The sequence below is a fragment of the Mustela putorius genome, unplaced genomic scaffold (genome assembly GCF_011764305.1).
Source record: "Mustela putorius furo isolate JIRA1106 unplaced genomic scaffold, ASM1176430v1.1 tig00000179_pilon_pilon_pilon, whole genome shotgun sequence".
NCBI classification, from domain to species: Eukaryota; Metazoa; Chordata; class Mammalia; order Carnivora; family Mustelidae; genus Mustela; species Mustela putorius.
The window spans coordinates 12,383,468-12,403,005 of NW_025421305.1; the positions used below are offsets into that span (position 1 = coordinate 12,383,468).

The 19,538-nt window shown below is 35.9% G+C and overlaps 1 protein-coding gene across 7 annotated transcripts in view; it reads right to left on the reverse strand.

Moving 5' to 3' along the window:
• Nucleotides 1-19,538, reverse strand: part of ZC3H13 (zinc finger CCCH-type containing 13) — a 100,704-nt gene that overhangs the window by 18,797 nt on the left and 62,369 nt on the right. For 4 of the 7 annotated variants that reach the window (XM_045076657.1, XM_045076660.1, XM_045076658.1 and 1 more), the window contains exons 9-13: nucleotides 18,042-18,352; nucleotides 14,754-15,218; nucleotides 7,761-7,952; nucleotides 3,613-3,696; nucleotides 2,701-3,262 (exon numbers count right to left, since the gene is read on the reverse strand). In XM_045076657.1, coding sequence (XP_044932592.1) covers nucleotides 2,701-3,262; nucleotides 3,613-3,696; nucleotides 7,761-7,952; nucleotides 14,754-15,218; nucleotides 18,042-18,352 — 1,614 coding nt within the window. The remainder of the gene's footprint in view (nucleotides 1-2,700; nucleotides 3,263-3,612; nucleotides 3,697-7,760; nucleotides 7,953-14,753; nucleotides 15,219-18,041; nucleotides 18,353-19,538) is intronic. The other 3 variants (XM_004759215.3, XM_013059808.2, XM_045076659.1) reach the window with 2 other exon arrangements.

The window sequence follows — 19,538 nt, forward strand, 5'->3', positions numbered from 1 at the left end:
TCACTGTATTTCTAGGTCTTTAGGGTTAAACCTTAAATGACTAGTCATTAATATCTCTGGTACTTAAATTATTCTAGTGTTTTCCTATTTATTCATTAAATTTTGGCCAGTTTTTTATTAACTTTGTTTATAAATACTATGGTTAAAAGTGGCAAAAACACTGCAGTACACCTATGTCCTTGACAGCTCATTTATACAGATGAGTAACCAGGTGGAAAAAAGGAGATTAGTATGTCAACTTACAGGCACAAGCTCATACAATTATCTATCTGAAACTCCTCATCATTAGGCCATCTATCTCTCCATTCTTTGAATCTGGGCTGGCCCACTGACTTGCTATGACAAGAGCATTGTGGTGAAAGAACATTGTGTAAGTTTGGAAAGTCAGGACTCAGGCAACAAGACTTCTGCTTTTGCCCTCTGAGTATGTTACCATCATTATATGCAGAGTTTAGACTACTGGAAGATGAAAGGTCATGTGGAGGAGAAAAAGAGATGCCCTAACCTAACAGGCAGTACCACGAGATAAGACTGGGGCCATTTTGGGTCATCCAGACCCAGCTGAACTACCAGACTGACTAGAAACCTGAGTGATCCCAAGTAAGATCAGCAGAAGCACTTTGCTGAGCCCAGCCAAAAGTGTTAATCTATATGATTATGAGCAGGTAAATTGTTGTTGCTTTAAACTAACTTTCTGTGTGGTTTGATACACAGCAAGAGATAACTGATATATGAGAATGAAGTGAATAATTAAAATATACAAAAAAGAACTTTAACTTCAAGGAAATAGTTATAGAAACAAAATTAAGAGTAAAATAAATAGTATGGCAATTCAGCAAATAAAACCTATATAATAGTGGTTAAAGAAGTTCTGGATAAATTCAACTACTGAGATGACAATATAATTTTTTAAAAGATTTTATTTATTTGACACACAGAGATCACAAGTAGGCAGAGAGGCAGGCAGAGAGAGAGAAGAGGAAGCAGGCTCCTCGTTGAGCAGAGAGCTGGATGTGGGGCTCAATCCCAGGACCCTGGGATCATGACCTGAGCTGAAGCCTTAACCCACTAAGCCACCCAGGCGCCCCTGAGAGGACAATATAATTGATAAAAATATCAAGATACTAGTCTCAGATAGCTAGTTATTGTTTTAGAGCTGTTTGACTCCCAAGTTTCTGGGGTTCTTGTAATGTTTGGATTGCCCAGTGGCAAAGAACCAGAGCAAACTTTTCACTGTAAGCAGAGATCAGAATCATGAAAAAATGAAATCAAAGCACAGGACTGGATAATAATAGTAAGTAACAAAGATTTCAGAATTTCGATCTTAGCTTAAGGACCTGGTCAGAGAAGAGAAATAATATGTATTGTGTGCCTACATGTTAAGGATACTAGCTGAATTTTATGTTAATGTAAGATTTTTTTTTTTTAAACATGGGGAAAGGGAAGCCAGTGGGTGAACTATAGAAAACCCTGGCTGCAGCATTAAGGGAAGTCAAGATCTAACAGAAGAAGCCTCCACTTCTGTGCTATGTTCTTTGTCTATAACCATAATCTCCAATAGCAATGATGAAAAAAACTTAAAGCAGGGAGCTGTATTCACCATGATTCAAATAAGCTAGAGGGAGAAGCAGTGGATATACAAATTATTTGTTTTAGCAAACTTAAAAAAAAAAAAGGGCAGTTAACTCCAACAAAGTTGGCTTTATGTCCATAAAACCTCAAAATTGACGGAGTCCAAAATTCTCATGGCTACAGTGACTGACTTAGCTCCCTCGTCTACTCCTCAACTAATGAGAGCCCCAACATATAGAGAAGGCTGTGAAGATGATAGGCATACACTCAAGCCATCTTAGCCATCATTTGGAGAAAATCTTTCTGAAACTGGAACTCACACAGAAGAAAACAGTGGAGAGATGGAGAGACAGCATTCCTAATACTTTGTTTGAAAGTCTGAATACAGTCACATCAGAACAAATGAACACCGACCATGGACTTCCCAGATACCTGAGCAAATAAATTCTTTTTGACTTAAAAAAAAAAAAAAAAAGACAAGTGGGAAAAAAGAAAGAAAAGAAAAACTGTCCTCAGATATTTGCAATAATAACACCACATCTTATGATCCCAATAATGTACTATAACTCCATAGCTCAAGAGAGGACAACTCCTCTCTCTCATCTTCTGGCCATGTAGTGGCTGCAGGGCTTCCTTCAGTTTTAAGACATTGTGAATGCTTCCGGGGCTGGGGGTAATGACTCCAGACTTGTAAGTACACAAAACTCATGAAGGATTATTAGGAATAGCATAGGTAATACCTTTTGGTGAACTGGTCAACTCCATGAACTAGTTATAAAGTGGATATGATGAGGTGTAGTGTATTGGTTCTATCACTTATAGTTGGATTCCTTAACAAATCTATAGAAGCTGAATAAGCCAATACGTCATTAAAAATGGCACAGTAAATAAGAATGGTTAATTATATCCATGGCTACAGAAATAGGATGAGAAAGTGTTTCTTTCCCTAGACAATTCAAAAAGACTTTAAACACCAAATATACATAATAAAATTAAAATACAGGAAAATGTAGAGAGGAAAAAGAATTATTATAAGGACATTAGGGGCACACTAAAAAGCATTAAATGAAACTTTTTAACTCTTTACTGAAATGGAACTTTAAAAAACGGATTCATTCTCATTCTTACTTTGACTTTCTCTCTTCGTGTCCATCTCGGGGATTCCTGTCTTCTCTGGCATCTTCTCGCTTCTCTCGGCGGTCATCTCGTCCTTTATCTTTGTCTTCCCAATCCCTCTGCCGCTCTCGTTCTTTATCCCTTTCTCTTGCTCGCTCTCGTTCCCGCTCTCGCTCTCGTTCCCTCTCCCGCTCTCGCTCTCGCTCTCTCTCCCGTTCTTCTCTCTCTCGCTCCCGCTCTTTTTCCCTATCTCGCTCCCTCTCTCTCTCCCTGTCTCGGTCATGGTCACGATCTCGCTCTCTTTCACGGTCCCTCTCCTTTTCTCTTTCTCTTTCTCTCTCCCGCTCCCTAGCACGCTCTCTTTCCAGCTCTCTCTCCTTCTCTCTTTCCCGATCCCGCTCACGCTCCCTCTCCCTCTCCCGCTCTCTGTCTCGCTCTCGCTCCCTCTCTCTTTCTCTGGCCCTTTCATCTCTTCTATCCTCCACTCTGTCTACTCTTCGTTCCTCTCTTCTTTCATCACGCTCAAGCTCGTCATTCCTTCCCTGATGTCGAATTGGTGAGCTTGGTCTTTGATCTACAATGAAAATCAAGTTTTGTCAGTGATTAATTTGACAGATAACCTATTGGTAAGACAATATGGCAAATCTTAAATTTTATCTGTGTATAGGGTCACACTGGCAGCAAATATAAATCAGGTACTATATTTACGTTTAAGTTAATCATCCAAATAATCACCCCTAGATGTTTACAAATTTTTTTTTCTTAAAGGTAAGTTTTATTTGCCCTCTAACTAACGTGTTTTCTGTTCCCCATCAACCCCCCTCCCACCTCCCACTGATCCACCTTTGATCTTTCTCTGCATGCTCCCTACCCTACCTCCAGCCCACTGCTCCAACCCCACTTTCTGCCATCTCTACCCTTCACCTCTGATCTTCTCTGTCCCCCCAGCAGGACCTGAGAACACTGGTGGCAAAGGATAGGGGCAGCAGGAGGTGTAGAACATAGGAGCTGAAGGAAAAAAAAAATTTCCCTCGTAAGTCACACCTCTAATTTCAGGCCAAAATATATACATATCAAAGTGCAGCTACTATGTGAGGAAAATATAGTAGAACAAAACATCTGTCAATAATTGTTGCTGCAATATCAATTTATCATAAACTAGAATATTAAGGGTACTGATGCTTAGCAATCTTGAAGTAATCAAATGTAAAGTGTTTCATATTAGTGATATATATTTATAATAAATTAAAAGTTTTATTTAATCATATTACTCATCACTCAGATGAAGAGCTGTTTTCTTCAAAATGTTAAACTGATCATCTCATCACATTTTATATAAATATATTTTTTTCAATACATGAATCATATAAACACAGCGAAAATGAATATATGCTGCCCAAATGCCCAGTTGAGGAGGAAATTAGTCTGGGACCAGAAAAATGTATTAAAAAATGGGATTGACTTTTCCACAGAATTAACCATTTTTGAAAATAGTTCACTGTGGTAGGATCTAGGCTACTTATATGAAGTTTCTATTTCCATATTATGTAATAATGTTTATGGGTTAGTCATAAACCTATATTGTATGGGTTACATTATGGTCAATAGCTTTTCAAGTGGAATATCTAATACCAGCTTATTAAAAGCAGAATAACTTAAGGATGTTTCCAGGGAAGGGATCAATCGTTATAGTAATTTGAATTTCCTATCTTATCACAGATGAAAAAGGCAAGACTTAATGCATATTTACTCTTTAGAGGTTACTTATCAATACAAAAGTTCATAGAATTTTAAAGCTAAAACAAAACAAAATCTTATCTGGCTGTTTCTTAAAAACACAGAAATTATGGTCCAGAAGTTGACTGGCCAAAGCCACAGAGATGGCAGATTTATTAGGACATTGGGACTAGAAGTCAGTTTCTCCTAAACCCTTTTTAATTTTTGCTGAAACCAACTTAAATTTAAAATGGTTCTATTGTTCACTTTTGATTCCCCAAATGCTACATATTTATGGTCTTAGATTGTCTGAGTTCCAGGTTGAGGGGTCATACTAATGTCACAATGATTACAGAACCTGAAATTCAATACTGCAGCATGTAGTAATTCATTCTTGAAATTTCTGATTACAGTCATGTCAGGGAATAAACTTTTTTACTTACACTTCTTATGACAGATAAAAATTCTATTTTCCCCAACCCAAAAGACAATGTCTCTTACTTCAAAGAAAATGGAGAGGATATAAGAACATCAGTTTAATGTGTCCGAAATTTTTTTCTATCTTTTCCCCAAAATATGTTCTTCAAAGATGCTTTTCTCTTAATATTATTTCCTTATCTTAATGAATGACATACCCATTCATGAAAGCTGGAGAGCTCTGAGCTATCCATCAATTTCACTCTCAAAATATTTCTTAATCCATTTCCTCTCTCCATCCCTACAGTTAGTATTCTTAACAGACTCTGATCACCTCTTCCTAGATGTCTATGTCATCAACAGTCTAACTGGTTGGTATCATTGTCTTCAGTCCTTCCCCAGACTTACTTATACTTTTTCCATGAAAACTTTATTTTTTCCAACTGCTTTTCCCTGCCTACAAGGCAACCAATCAAAAATTTTTAGCCTGGTTTATTAGACTATTTAGAACCTGGTCTATAGTCTCTCACCAGTCCTTTTTCCCAGTTTCTTTCCTTCCCTACCTATTATGGCATACCTCTACTCCCAACACCATAACTCATTACTACTCTAAGCATATGTTTCTTTTAGTCCTGCGTGTCAGCACATGCTACCCCTTTTCCCTGCAAAGTGTTCTTCCATTGTCCTTCTAGCAAACTCTTTAGGGAAGCTCTCCTGATCTCAGAACCCTGTCTGCTCCTCTGTCATCTCACAGAACTTCATACAGTAGTAACATTAATCACACTCCAATTGTCTCTGTGTATACTAATCAGCCTGTTGAGAAATAAAGGGAAGACTGAAATTCCTGAGCACAGAACAAGGTGCTTGCACACATCCCTACCTTCAACCTCTATCAATCTGCCTATTGCTCACCGTACTCTGGTCACATTGGCCTTCTTCTAAACTCTAGGACATAGTATTTCTTATCTCAGAGAATTGGCACATACTCTTCCCTCTGCATGGAGTGTTTTTACCCTCAATCTTCACAATGCTAGTTTCTTCTCTTTCATTTATGCTTCTGCATAAATGTCATCTTTCAAATTTTTATACACAGTCTATCTAAAAAAGGTTCCTCTCTTATCCTTAATTTCTATCTGGGCACATTCTTTGTGTCCTTGATTGTACTGAACAGTCATTTTTCTTTTTGGGTGTTTTAAGGGGAGGTATCTTCCCTCCCATTAAGTTCTATAAGCACAAGAACTACAGTACTTCAAGAACCTAGCAAAATGCATGAGTACTCAATAAACGTTGTGGAATATACTGGTAACCTCAAATATATAGTTCTGTTTCAATCATACAACTGATATTTATTGAAGTAGCTATAGTAAAGTAAAGCAGAAAGAGGACAGAACTTGCAGTCAGAAGATCTGAGTTTGAATTCCAGCTCTGGAACTTACTTCTCTGTAACACTGGAAAAATCACTAACCTTCTCCTAGCCCAAATCTCTTAAGTTATGAAATGTGAATTCTCTTGTCGTCATACCAACACTCACAGGAATATTATAAAGATAAAAGGATTTTAAAGGATATTTTATATATATATTCCCAGACTTATATCTTTTACTGTATTAAGTCTGCTAATACATAAAAAGCAACTATCAAAGTTCCCAGAAACTTAATACACGTATGGTTGAGAACTAAATACAAGACTGAAACCAAATGTTGCTACTGAATTCAGGAATAAGATGAAAAAGCCTGAGCTAGGATATCCAACTAGGAAAAAAAAAGAGAGAGAGAGAGAGAGAGAGAGAGAGAAGAGACATTAAAAAAAGCACAGCATTACAAGGACAAAATGTTAGATTAAGGAGAGGTGAATCAGCGTTAGGTAAGATATAATTTCAGGTATCAACACACAACATATAAATTCCAGCCTCATTTGTAACTAAGGAAATCATACACATCTTTTAACACAAATCCATTAGGCTTACCCTACCAAACTCAACTCAACCAAGTCTAATCTCATCTATACTACTGAAGTACCTGGTGTCTTAATGACCTCCTTCTCTCATTACTGCCCATATCAACACACACACTGTTACCCTCGTGATTCCGCCCACTATGAAACATCATTATTCAATTTCCTACCCAGTCAAGTTTCGTACTATATTAATCTCAGCATTATAGCAAACGTTACTTTAGTAACCAGCCAAAGTTAGTTAGAGCTTCATAAGATCTTAAAGAGTTTAAAGGCCCTAATACAGATGGATAATAAAAGCTTGTTAAAGAAACTGCTTATAAACCCTTTTTAAATGACTTCGAGTAATCTTGCTTCAAAACTGATTTAAGAGAGTGTATCTAACAGAGTAGAATCTAATACATTAACCAAAAATGTTTAGTTTAAGATACACAAGAATATAAAATTAGCTAAACTATTGTAAATTCTCAAGAAGGAACATGCATATAAAATGTTTCCTCAGATCACCCCCAACCCTACCATCATCAATTTTTTTCCCCTTTGTTCTTCTGACAGCTCTTATAAGACTCGGTATATTATCAAAGTTAGTGAGTGAGTGGCCAGGATACTCAGGTGGGAAATCATCTCCTCAATCAGAAATGCCTAGAATGGGCACCCAAGCATCTACATTCCTTAAAGGGTTGTAAGCTATTTGGTTAAGGTGAGAGACATAAAGTAGGGCACGTAGGTTCTTGCAGTATGCAAGTACTTATTACACCTCAGTACCCACCCTGCTGCCAAACAGGTCCTTTGGTAGCTAGCTATTTACACACTCTCTTAAACTAAGTAAACAAGGAAGATTACATGAGTAAATATAATAGTTTCAAATGTATCAACAAGCAAAAGTCTTAATAGATGTATTAAAAAGTAAACTAATAAATGGTTTTTAAAAGACAATTCTCTCAAACACTGTTGGCTATTATTGAATAATAAGCGATTTGACAAACCTCTCTCTCTGTTGTCGCGACGGTCTCTCTCTCCATGTCTTCTCTCAAAGGAAGAATCCCTTGCTTGGTCTCTGTTGTCTCTTTCAGGATATCTGTCTCTTTCAGGATAGCTACTCCGAGTTTCCCAGCTGTCATGATAGTTGCTACTACTACTGTGACTATCAATTTGAGAACCTCTTGTGCCTCGACTTCCTAAACAAAGGATATTCACACAAATGTTTAAACATATATACTTTATTACACAAGTTTCATCAGTAACAAACTTTCTTCCCCAAAACACACAAATAAAGAAGGTGTGTTAGTGTTTCAAAGTATGGTAATCATTGTAGAAAAGAATATTAAATGTTGGATCAGAACACCAAAGTTGTCTAATGATGGGCTAGGGTAAGCTAAGTCCCAGTTTTTTCCTATCAATAAAAAAAGGCTTAATGGAATCATAAAGCAAGAAGACTCATTTCAGTTAACCCAAACCCAACAAAACAAAAAATGAAAACTATCTGTTCACACCTAATTCACAGAAATAACATGAAAATAATGAAAAAGTGGATATATATTATGGCTTTGATTCCAATTTATAGCAAAAACATTCTAATACAGAACCAAGGTACTTTGTGGACATTAAGTGGTGCCTGAAAATTTTCATTAAAAAATGTGGGAAATGAATGTTCATAGTAGCTTCATTTGTAAAAGCCAAAACCTGGAAAGTACCCAAATGTCTTTCAATGGTGAATGGTTAAACTGTGGTATCCCCCGACCGGGAAATACTACAAGGAACGAACTATTAATACATGTAACAACTTGGATGAACCTCAAGGAAATTATGCTGAGTGAAAAAGCCAATCTCAACAGGATATATACAGCATGGTTCCATTATGAAGCATTTATGGAATAACAATTATAAGATGGAAGACATATTAGTGGTTGCCAGGGGTTTGAGTGCAGCTACAAAGGGGTAACACAAGGAGTCCTGTGATACACAAGTGAGCATCCTGACTGTGGTAATGATAATCCAAAGCTACACACCCATGATTGGAAAACAGTACAGCAGTTTCTCAAAAAAATGAAAAATAGAACCACATATGATTCAGTTATACCACTTCTGGGTATATATCCAAAGGAATTGAAATCAGGATCTGGAAGAGAGAGCCCATGTCACAGCAGTATTATTTAAAATAGCCAAGACAAGGAGGCAACCCTGTGATAGATAAATGGATAAAGAAAATGTGGTATATACATATAACAGAATATTATTCATCCTTAAAAAAAAAAAAAAGGAAATCCTGCCATTTGAGACAACATAGCAACATAGATGAACCTGGAGGACATTATGTTGAGTGAGAGAAGTCACACACAGAAAGAAAAATACTACATGGTGCAACTTATATGTGGAATCTAAAATAGTCCAAACTCTTAGAAATAGAGAACAGAACGGTTAACTGCCAAGGGCTGGAAGTAGAAGGAGATGGAGAGGTGTTAGTCAAAGGGTACAAAGTTTCAGTTGTAGAAGATGAATAAGACTTAGAGCTCTACAGTACAGTACAGTGCCTACAATTAATAATGCTGTCCTGGAAAGTAAAAAATTTGATAAGAGGGTAGATGTTATATTAAGCATTCTCATTACACACATACAAAATAGTAAAGACAGAGCAAAAGGAAACTTGTGCAGACAATGGATATGTTAATGGCATAGATAGTAGTGATGGATTCGTGAGCACATATCTCCAAGCTGTATATGCTTTTTGTATGTCAATCATATCTCAGTAAAGTGGCTTAAAAAAATGCAGAACTACACATACTCACAATACATAACAGGCTTTGAGCCTTCAAAGATTAGAGAAAAATTCTAAATACTGTTAACAATGTATTTTAATAGTCAAAATATCTGTATAATTAAAGACCACAAGGAAGAAATTTAAAACATTTTTTAAAAACTAGAAATGAGCTAAATATAATATCTAGGAATGAGTAAATTAAATAATAGCTTAGATGCTGCTAAGAGATACATTGGGGGGGGGGGGGAAGAAAAGGAAAAAAAAAGGTATGTCTGAGGAAATGACCCAAGAAACAAAAGAGAGATGAAAAATCTGAAAGTTAAGAATCAGAGAAGATACAATAAGAAGATTCAACATATGTCTAACCTATGCTGTTTAGAGTCACATTTAAAACAAAAAGATACAGCAAGGCGAAAAGGATGAAAAAAGATACTTATCAAATACAAACCAAAGGAAATGTTAGTAAAATAACCTTCAAAACAAAAAGCACTATTAGAGATAAAGAGGGTCATTCTGCAGTGGTAAAAGGAATAATCTGCCTTTATAACTAACAGCAAAGTCTTTTAAAATATTCAAAGCAAAAATTGATCAAATTATATGAAATCAACAAATTCACAATAACAGTGGAAGATTTAACTCACTTCTCTGTAATGTTAGAAAAGGCAGACTAAAAATAATTATATATTTGAAACCATGGTTAACAAGCTTGACATGAGACACCCTTTGCATCCAACTATTAAAAGCACACACAGAACATTTATGTAAATTTCTGAGCCACAGCTTAGAGTCTTGACAAATATAGATGTCAAAGAGTCGACTTTAAAGTCTTCTCTGACAACAATTAAAATTAAGGAAGGGGATTCATTTTAAAAAGTTATGATTGGAAATTTAAAGTCATATTTCTACCTAATTCATGAATCAAGAAAGAAATCATATTAAAACTTACAAAGTGTTTAGAATGGTTACTAATAAAATTACCACACATTTCACAACAAAGTAAAACTTAAGAGCAGAAATTAACAGAACAAAAGAGATACAAAGGAATATAAACCAAAGATTAGTTATTTGAAAAGACTCAAAACAGACACATCTCTGGCAATATTGAGCAAGAAAAATAAGGGGATATAGTTAAAGATATAAAAGAGATTTAAAAAAGCAAATTTTGGAACATCTTTGTATCAAAAATTTGAAAACAAATTTCTGGGAAAAACAAAACACTGCTTTAAGAAAAAAAAAAAAAAAAAAAAAAACCAAATCTGTAACTATTACAACAATCTAAATCTATTAACTCTTAATGAGAAAACTCAACTGATAGTAGAAGCTATAGCCATCAGAAAAATAGGAAACGCTTAACAAACAAATGTTAAATTGTCGAAGAATAGATAACTAGTCATATATAAATTGTTCCAGAGGAAAAAAGAAGCAACACTACCTATACCTAACACATTTTGTATGTCTAGTATAACTTTGATGCCCAAGCCAAACAAGAACATAAAAAATGAAATACGCAGTGGCATGCAGAATTGGTTCACAGTGGCTTGAAAGAGCCAATTGTGTATATCTCTTTTCATGTCAGTAGCTGAAAATCTGATATGGCAAGAGTATTTATACCATGGAAACTGGCAAAAGCTAAAAAGTTAGGACTTCTGAAGAGTTCGTTAAATATTTACCATTATGTCACTAATATTATGTAATCTCCATTGAAAACACAGATGTTTCATTCAATATCACAGTTTAACCTAATCTAGAACTTTAAAAAAATGAAAAAAATTCCATTCATCTTAGAAATGCCTGGATAGTTCTAAATTTTAAAGAAATACATAACATAAGTAAAAAGGTTAAAGAGACCAACTATGACCTTCTCAGTATACAAAAAAAATGGTCATGATACAAGTTGTTAGCCAAACTGGGGAGATTAGGGGACATCTGTAACACAATAAAAAAATCTGCTAAAAATCTACAAACATACTGCTTAATGGTAAAAGGCCAAAAATAACACTTTAAAATCTGGAACAGAGCAAAGAAGCCTATTTTTAAAATGCACTTACAGTCAACACTATATTGAAAGATCAGCAGGTTATTGACAGTAAATAAATAAGAAGAGCCAAATCTGTTCCCAGACATAAATGTTTAAGAGAATCCAATTAGATCTCCTACAAAAATACAGCGACATAATAATGTAAGATTAATATACAAGTATCAATTCTCATTTCCATATACCAACAGTAAGTGGTAGAAAATAAAATACTTTAAAAAGAAATTATTTAGTGACACAGAGTTATTCACTAAGCACTGTTCAAAAACAAAGACTGGAATAATAGGGGAGGTCCTATAAATTAGGTCCTATAAATCCTATAAATTAGGACCTCCCCTATTATTCCAGTCTTTGTTTTTGAACAGTGCTTAGTGAATAACTCTGTGTCACTAAATAATATCTTTTTAAAGTATTTTAAAGAGACATATATAGATAGATGTGTATCTATCAATATATAATTATATATCAATAAATAATTGATATATAATATCAATATATAATTTATAGCACCTCCCCTATCTGTGGCTTTGCTTTCTGTGATTTCAGTTACCCACGGTCAACTGGGGTCCAGAAGCAGATGATCCTCCTCCTGACATATCTTCAGAAGGTCACCGGTAGCCTATTGTTACCTCATAATGCCTACATCATTCACTTTGCCTCATCTCATCACGGAGGCATTTTATCATCTCACTTCATCATAAGAAGGGTAAGTACAGCACTAAATAAGATATTCTGAGAAAGACCACATTCACATAATTTTCACTGTGGTATATTATCATTGTTTTATTTTATTATTAGTTACTGTTAATTTCTTACTATGCTTAATTTATAAATTAAACTTTATCATAGGTGTGTATGCACAGGAAAAGACATAGTATATGGAGAGTTCAGTATTATTTGAGGTTTTAGGCATCCACCCAGAATCCTGGAACACAGCCCCTGTGGATAAGGAAGAACTACTGTATTAACTTCAGATTGTTCTAGCTATGTGCAAAAAGGTGTTCATATTTTGATAGGGACTGCAAAACGAATAATACAATTATAAAATGGGCAGAAGACATGAACAGACATTTCTCCAAAGAGGACATACAGATGGCCAACAGACATGAAAAGATGCTCAGCATCACTCATCATCAGGGAAATACAAAATCAAAACTATAATGGGTTATCACCTGACACCTATCCAAATGGCTAAAATTAATAACACAAGAAACAACTGGTGTTGGCAAAGATATGGAGAAAGGGAAACCCTCCTGCACTGTTGTGGTGGGAATGCAAACAGGTGTTTGCATTGTATACTTGGAGAATGGTATAGAGGTTCCTCAAAAAATTAAAAATAGAACTACCCTACAATATAATAATTGCACTACTAGGTATTTGCCCAAAGAATACAAAAATACTAATTTGAAGGGATACATGCACCCCTATATTTACAATGTAGCACTATCTACAATAGCCAAATTATGGTAATAGCCCAGGTGTCCAATGACTGATGAATGGGCAAAGAAAATATGGTATACATACACAATGGAATATTACTCAGCCATAAAAAGAATGAAATCTTGCCATTTGCTTCGACATGGATGGAGCTAGGGAGTATTTTGCTAAGCAAAATAAGTCAGTCAGAGAAAGAACATATTTTCACTCATATATGGAATTTAAGAAATGAAACAAATGAGTGAAGCTAAAAAAAAAAAAAGAGAGAGGCAAAGCAAGAAAGACTCTTACCTATATAAAACAAACTGAAGGTTACCAGAGGTGGGTAGGGGGATGGGTTAAATAGGTGTTGGGGATTAAGAAGGGAACTTGTGATGGGCAATGGGTGTTGTATGCATATGCCTAATCACTACACTGTACATCTGAAACTAAGATTACACTGTATGTTAACTGGAATTTAAATAAAAGATCTTTTAAGTAATTCCTACAATGGACAATGTGCACCACAAAGAAGGGGATAGAGCTACTTATCAAGTTCACTGATATGGAATGATCTCCAAGGTATTTTTTTAAGTGAAAACAGCAAGGTATAGAGTAATATACAGTTTTAAAAAAATTATGTTTGTAAAACCAGATGGGGATGATGAGTAGACCTACAAATCTGCCTATGCAGAATATATCTGGGAAGGATACAGACAAAATTGGCAAAGAAATGAATAAGGTCAGGAATAGAGGCAAGGCTTTTCACAATATATTCTTTCATACATTTGAAATTTTAAACCATGTAAATGCATTATTGAAAAGAAAGAAAAAGAATTTTTTTAAGTACCACTGATAAGAGCACAAAAAATGTTGGACACCCAGTAATAAAATACATAAGAACTCAATAGAAAAAGTTATAAATTTATAAATTTAATGCATTTGAAATAAAAATCTAAGTTTTTCACAAAATTTTTAAAAAAACCCAACTCATTTTAAAAATGTGTATGAAAAAGCAAAGGGCTAAGAAAAGCCAAGACAACTATGAAGGAGAAGGTAAGGAAAGCCTTCAGCTTCATATGGAGTTATAATATTGACCAGGATATACCAAAAGACCAAAGGAAAATGAAATGTTCAGAAATCTGCAGCAGTATTTCAGGGCAGAAGGGGAGAGGAACACATGTCAAAACTAATTCAGTCCAAGCAGTTGGGAGGCAAATACAACATTTAGGTAGTAGTGCTGGTAAAGGCTTTTTAGGGGAAGAATAAATTAATGGTTCAAAATTCTGATGTGCAATTATCTTAACTGGTTTGAAGAAAGCACAAGTATACTGAGGAATACACAGTCATTTCTGATACCACCAATTTCGAAAGCCCACCATTTTAATTCCACTTTAATAATCATTTTATCATATCTGTACCTGTTTAGTAGAAATTATTTCCTTTTGACTCTACCTTTTTGCCTGATGAATTTTCTTAGTGTTCCACACTAATCAAGAGGGTAGGCATAATTGGATATAATTTACCAGGGGATTTTAATCAGGACCCATTTATCTTTTGCTACTTTAGCAAATTCCTAAGTCCTAGGAATTTAACAATTCTTACTTGGAATTTACAGGGAAGGCCAAAATTCAATTAATTGAAAATTACTTTGACAAAATGATGATAATAAATGTAAAAAAGAATATATTTAGAAAAGAAACCTTAAAAGATTTAATAATTTCTATATAAGCATATAAGATACAGTTCACTGACAAGTTAAAACCTTACCCTTTTCAGGTAATTCTGGACCTCTTCCCCTACTTCTGCCCATCCGGTCATTCCTAATTTCACTTCGAGACTCATTTCTTGCATCATTCCTTATTTCAGTACGAGAACTTTCTTCTCTCAAATGGTTTCTGCCATAACTTCGGGATTCTTCTTGATAGGCATCCTCCTTTCGATGAGTATCTCGACTTTCACGGTCCCTGTAGTCATGGGTATCACGAGCAGACCGAGAATCTCTGGGGTCACGGCTCTCTTTGTTATCTCTGCTATAATCTCTCATCTCCCTGGAGTCCCGAATGTCTCTGGAGTCCCTTAATTCCCGTCGGTCTCTAGTATCTCTGGCATCTCTTCGATCCCGACCATCTCGAGGTTCTCTGTCATCTCTGTGGTCTCTAGAAGAGCTCTGATCTTGTTCATACTCTCGTTCTTCTCTTGTGTCCTTTTCTCTATCTCTTTTGCTTCTTGTCTCTGTAATGCAAGTTTGGAAATCAACTAGGATTCCTTTAACAAAATTTTGAGAAACCAGACAATACATATACAATATAGAGCTAAAAGTTTTTTAAAAATGGTAATTCACGTTCTTTGCAGAAAATACAAAAAAGAAAACGTGGGCAAATAAGAAAATTAAAACCACACATAAACTACAATTCCAAAGCTAATTTTATTAACACTTGAATAACTATGTTCTTGATTAGATAAACTTTGATTAGGATCTTCCCATGCCCCAACTTATCCATACTTATCTTAAACAAATGAAACAAATAAATTGATCTCATATCACTGATGGTTTATTTTTTAGAAATTACTTGTAGAACTAGAGGTACACAGTGACTTTAGCCATCTCTACCAAGGAAGGGGCCAAACTGGACTATCCGTGACTACCTCAAGTGTACTTAAAGTACTTAAGAGTGGCTGGCCTACAGTTAGTATGCTGGCTGGCAAAGAGATGCTGCTACTCACCCTCTCTTTTGCTACTCACCCTCTCTTTTTCTTGAACTGTTTAATGAATCACTCCTGTCTCTAAAGTTTTCTCTCATTAAAGCATTTTCTAATGCTTCACAGAAAAATAAGAAAGGAACTTCAGTTTTAAAAAAGCTGAAACAAAACTCAATGATTATTTAATTCAACCTTGTCACCATCTAAATGAAGAAATTAAGAGGCCCAGAGCCTAAATGGCTTAGGCAACCCCATACCTAATGGAATTTGCAAAGAACATAAACTATTCTTTAGATGTGCCTAGAACAGGCAGAAATTGATCACAATATAAATCTGATATGAAGTCAAAGGACTAACAAGAGAACATTAGAAAACAAACATTGCATTGTTTCTAAGTCAGACTCCTTTTTGTGTTGCTCTCACATTCTGGAACTACTTCAAGATCTGAGGCTATTTTAGCAGTTACAGCAGCCATATGCCTAAGAGCCGTATGCCTATTATTAACTTACCTTCTTTTCCCTTTGTCCCAGGTGGCTAGGTCTACAGACTTTCTTAAGCACCCAAACAGTATCCACAAGACCCCCTAGATTTTCACATTAATAACTCATCTCTCCTGCCAATTACATCGTCCATATGCTTACATTCACAAATGCCCTTTAAGAACAGCAGCAGTAGGCAAGGATTGGATAGGTTTCCAACCATTTTGGTGCAATTTATGACTTCTAGTCCTCCTCCAATGCCAACTGGGCCTAAAAATATGTTCACTCAGTACCAGATCCTTTTCATGATTCCATCTGTCTTTTCAGATCTAGTTACTAAATTTTGTTCTTTACCTACCTCCCCATTCTTCCACTAAAATTATTCTTATTTCAGAAGATGACATCTAAATAGAGGGACAAATTGCTACATATCTTGTTTGGAAGGTTAAAGAAACATCTTTACAAAGAAACTAAACACATATGGCTTATTATTAAATGGATTCTTCCTGTAACACAGGCCACTCTTAGCACACAGACAAAAAATTCTTTTAAGACTCAACCACATACTATTTCCCCTCATTATTATTTCAAAACAGATATCAAACACACTAGAGCTTTCACTCAATAAGTACTCATTAAATGTACACTATATTCCCAGTCAACTCCAGTTAAAGATCTTATTAAAATTAATGCACAGGTGCTAAGAGAATTTTCCTATCTTACCAATGTTCCATAAATATTGCTGTGCTGTTTTGGTTCCAAAATGATATACATAAGAAACTATACAACAGAAACTCTCTCTGATCCCTACCTAGATGTACATCATTTTCTTGAATAAAAGAACTTAATTACTGCACTGCTGATAGGAAGAGAACAACGAAATTCAACATGTTTCACAGAAGACTACTGTAATATATTCTCAGAGGTTTATTTTAAAATGCACATTAAAGGGAAATGTTGCAACTAAGCAATATTTCCTGAGTACTCATTATGTTTAAACACCAACTCAGAAGTTAGGGGAAAAAACCTTAAATATGTAAGGTCAAGAGGCTTAGATAAGGAGTACAGAAAGAGATCAGAACTATTACACTATATTGCCAGATAATAGTACCTCAGCTTTAACAAGGAGCAGCAAATCCAAAGTTAACTTAATTCTCAGGGATCTAGAAAGGGAAACTGCTTTGCTAACTTCTTTTTACCTAGAAAACTGATCGCTTGACTTACACCGACCTTCTCAATATTCCCCCAGCCCTTACCTCTTTATCAAAACATAGGCGATGCTTTCAAACTATGCCCCCTGGTTTGCTGCTTTTCTTCCATTCACTTTTTTGTTTTTTTAAAGAACCAATTAAGCAATTAGAGGGATGTTTTAAGAATCAGACAGTCAAAAATTTCTAGAACTCGAGAGTACCCAAGTAAAACATCTTAGAAAGCACTACCTCAGTATACATAAAAATGCCCACTTATGGGGGCGCCTGGGTGGCTCAGTGGGTTACGCCGCTGCCTTTGGCTCAGGTCATGATCTCAGGGTCCTGGGATCGAGTCCTGCATCAGGCTCTCTGCTTGGCAGGGAGCCTGCTTCCCTTCCTCTCTCTCTGCATGCCTCTCTGCTTACTTGTGATCTCTCTCTGTCAAATAAATACATAAAATCTTTAAAAAAAAAAAAAGCCCACTTATGTACATTTAATAGTTTATATGTTCCTGTGTCATTAAAAGCGCCTCTTACTGCCTTCAAGCACTCTTCTCTGTTAAAGACTTAATACAACACGGTTTTCTTCTTCTCCTTACTGTAGCAATAAATCTGAATGTCCAGTTCTTTAACAAAGAAAATATTTAACGCTTAAAAAAAAAAATCAAGATAAAATACAGTGCATACCTTCTCTTCTTTCATGACGCCGATCATGAGACTGTGAAGTTCGTTCATGGTCATGCCTCCCTTTCTCTCGTATTGGAGAGCGATGTCTTGGGGGACTTTGCTTTCTCTGAGGAGAAGACAGAGAATGTGAAGGATAAGGAGATGCAGAGCGTCGTAAAGGTGGAGTTATTGTCCTCTGATAAGATGGTGAAGGAGATCTTTTTCGACGAGGAGAAGGAGAATGTCTTTGAATAGATGATCCTGATTGTGAGGAAGATGAGTGATGTCTAGAAGATATAGGAGAGTGATGCTGTCCTACTGGGGAAGTAGACCTGTAAAGAAAAGCAACAATTAAAAAAGCTGAATGCTAAAGTTAAAGTTAAAAGTGTGAATCATAATTCTAGGATAAATTTCAATTCACAACGCTGTACAGTAAGAAGCTAATTTTTAAAGATCTGGTTGATTTTAGGTCAGCCTGAGACCACAGTCCTAGATGAGATATATACTGCCTTGCTCCCAAGCTTGCTCCAAGCAGCACTCTCGCTGAACACAAACAGAATATTATCCTCACTTAAAGTATGGAATTCACTCTTAATCAGAGATAATCTCTGACCTCGTGAATAGGTACTTGGGGGAAGGAAACCGCAAGAGGCTAAAGAGGAAACAGACTAGTGAGATCTAGATAGAAAGCGGCTGTGAGAGTGCCTATAACTCACGGCTGTGGGGAAAGGGAAGTCATCATCAATTAAGAAGCCAAACCTGAAGTCTGCCCTGCTTGGAGTGAGATTCAGGATGGGGATAGAATGATATGGTTAAGGACATACTGTCTACACGGTCTTTATCTTAAATAACCAGGCTTCATTCTTGGCCAGTACAGATTAAGTTCATGAGTCCTGGTTTAACAAAGGCTTCCTCTACTCCCTTCCAATCACCTTCTTTCACTGCTGCCAAAGAAACAACTTATAACCACACAAAGCACAATGGAGTCACTCCTACAATATGTTAAATCCTGGGCCCTGGTTTACACTGATTATGCAAAATGTGTGTGTGATAGGAAGCTGGAATACACACATTTGTGCAATAACTAAAAAGAAGTGGGACCAGAAAGAATGTTAAAAAATAACATTTCAGACAGCACATACCCAGATTAGTATCCTAGTCCTCATTCTGAAGATTAGATATTTGTTCAAAAACGTTCTGAAGTCCTAGTCAAAATATTTTAGAACACCTTCAGTGCCTATGGTATTTTTAATATCCACAATGGTAACAAAGTCATTATTAATCCTACACCGGGGTTTCTCAGTCTTGGTGGTCCTGACACTTTGTGTTCAGTGATTGTAGTGGGGGGGGGGGGGCTGTACTGTACATCACAGGGAGATCAGCAGCATTCCTGGCTTCTACCCACCAGAAGCCAGTCTCATGCTCCCTCTCACCCCCATTCGTAACAGTAAAAAATACTCCAGACACTGCCAAATTTCCCCAGGAAAGCAAAAATCACCCCTTGTTAAGAACTGCTGG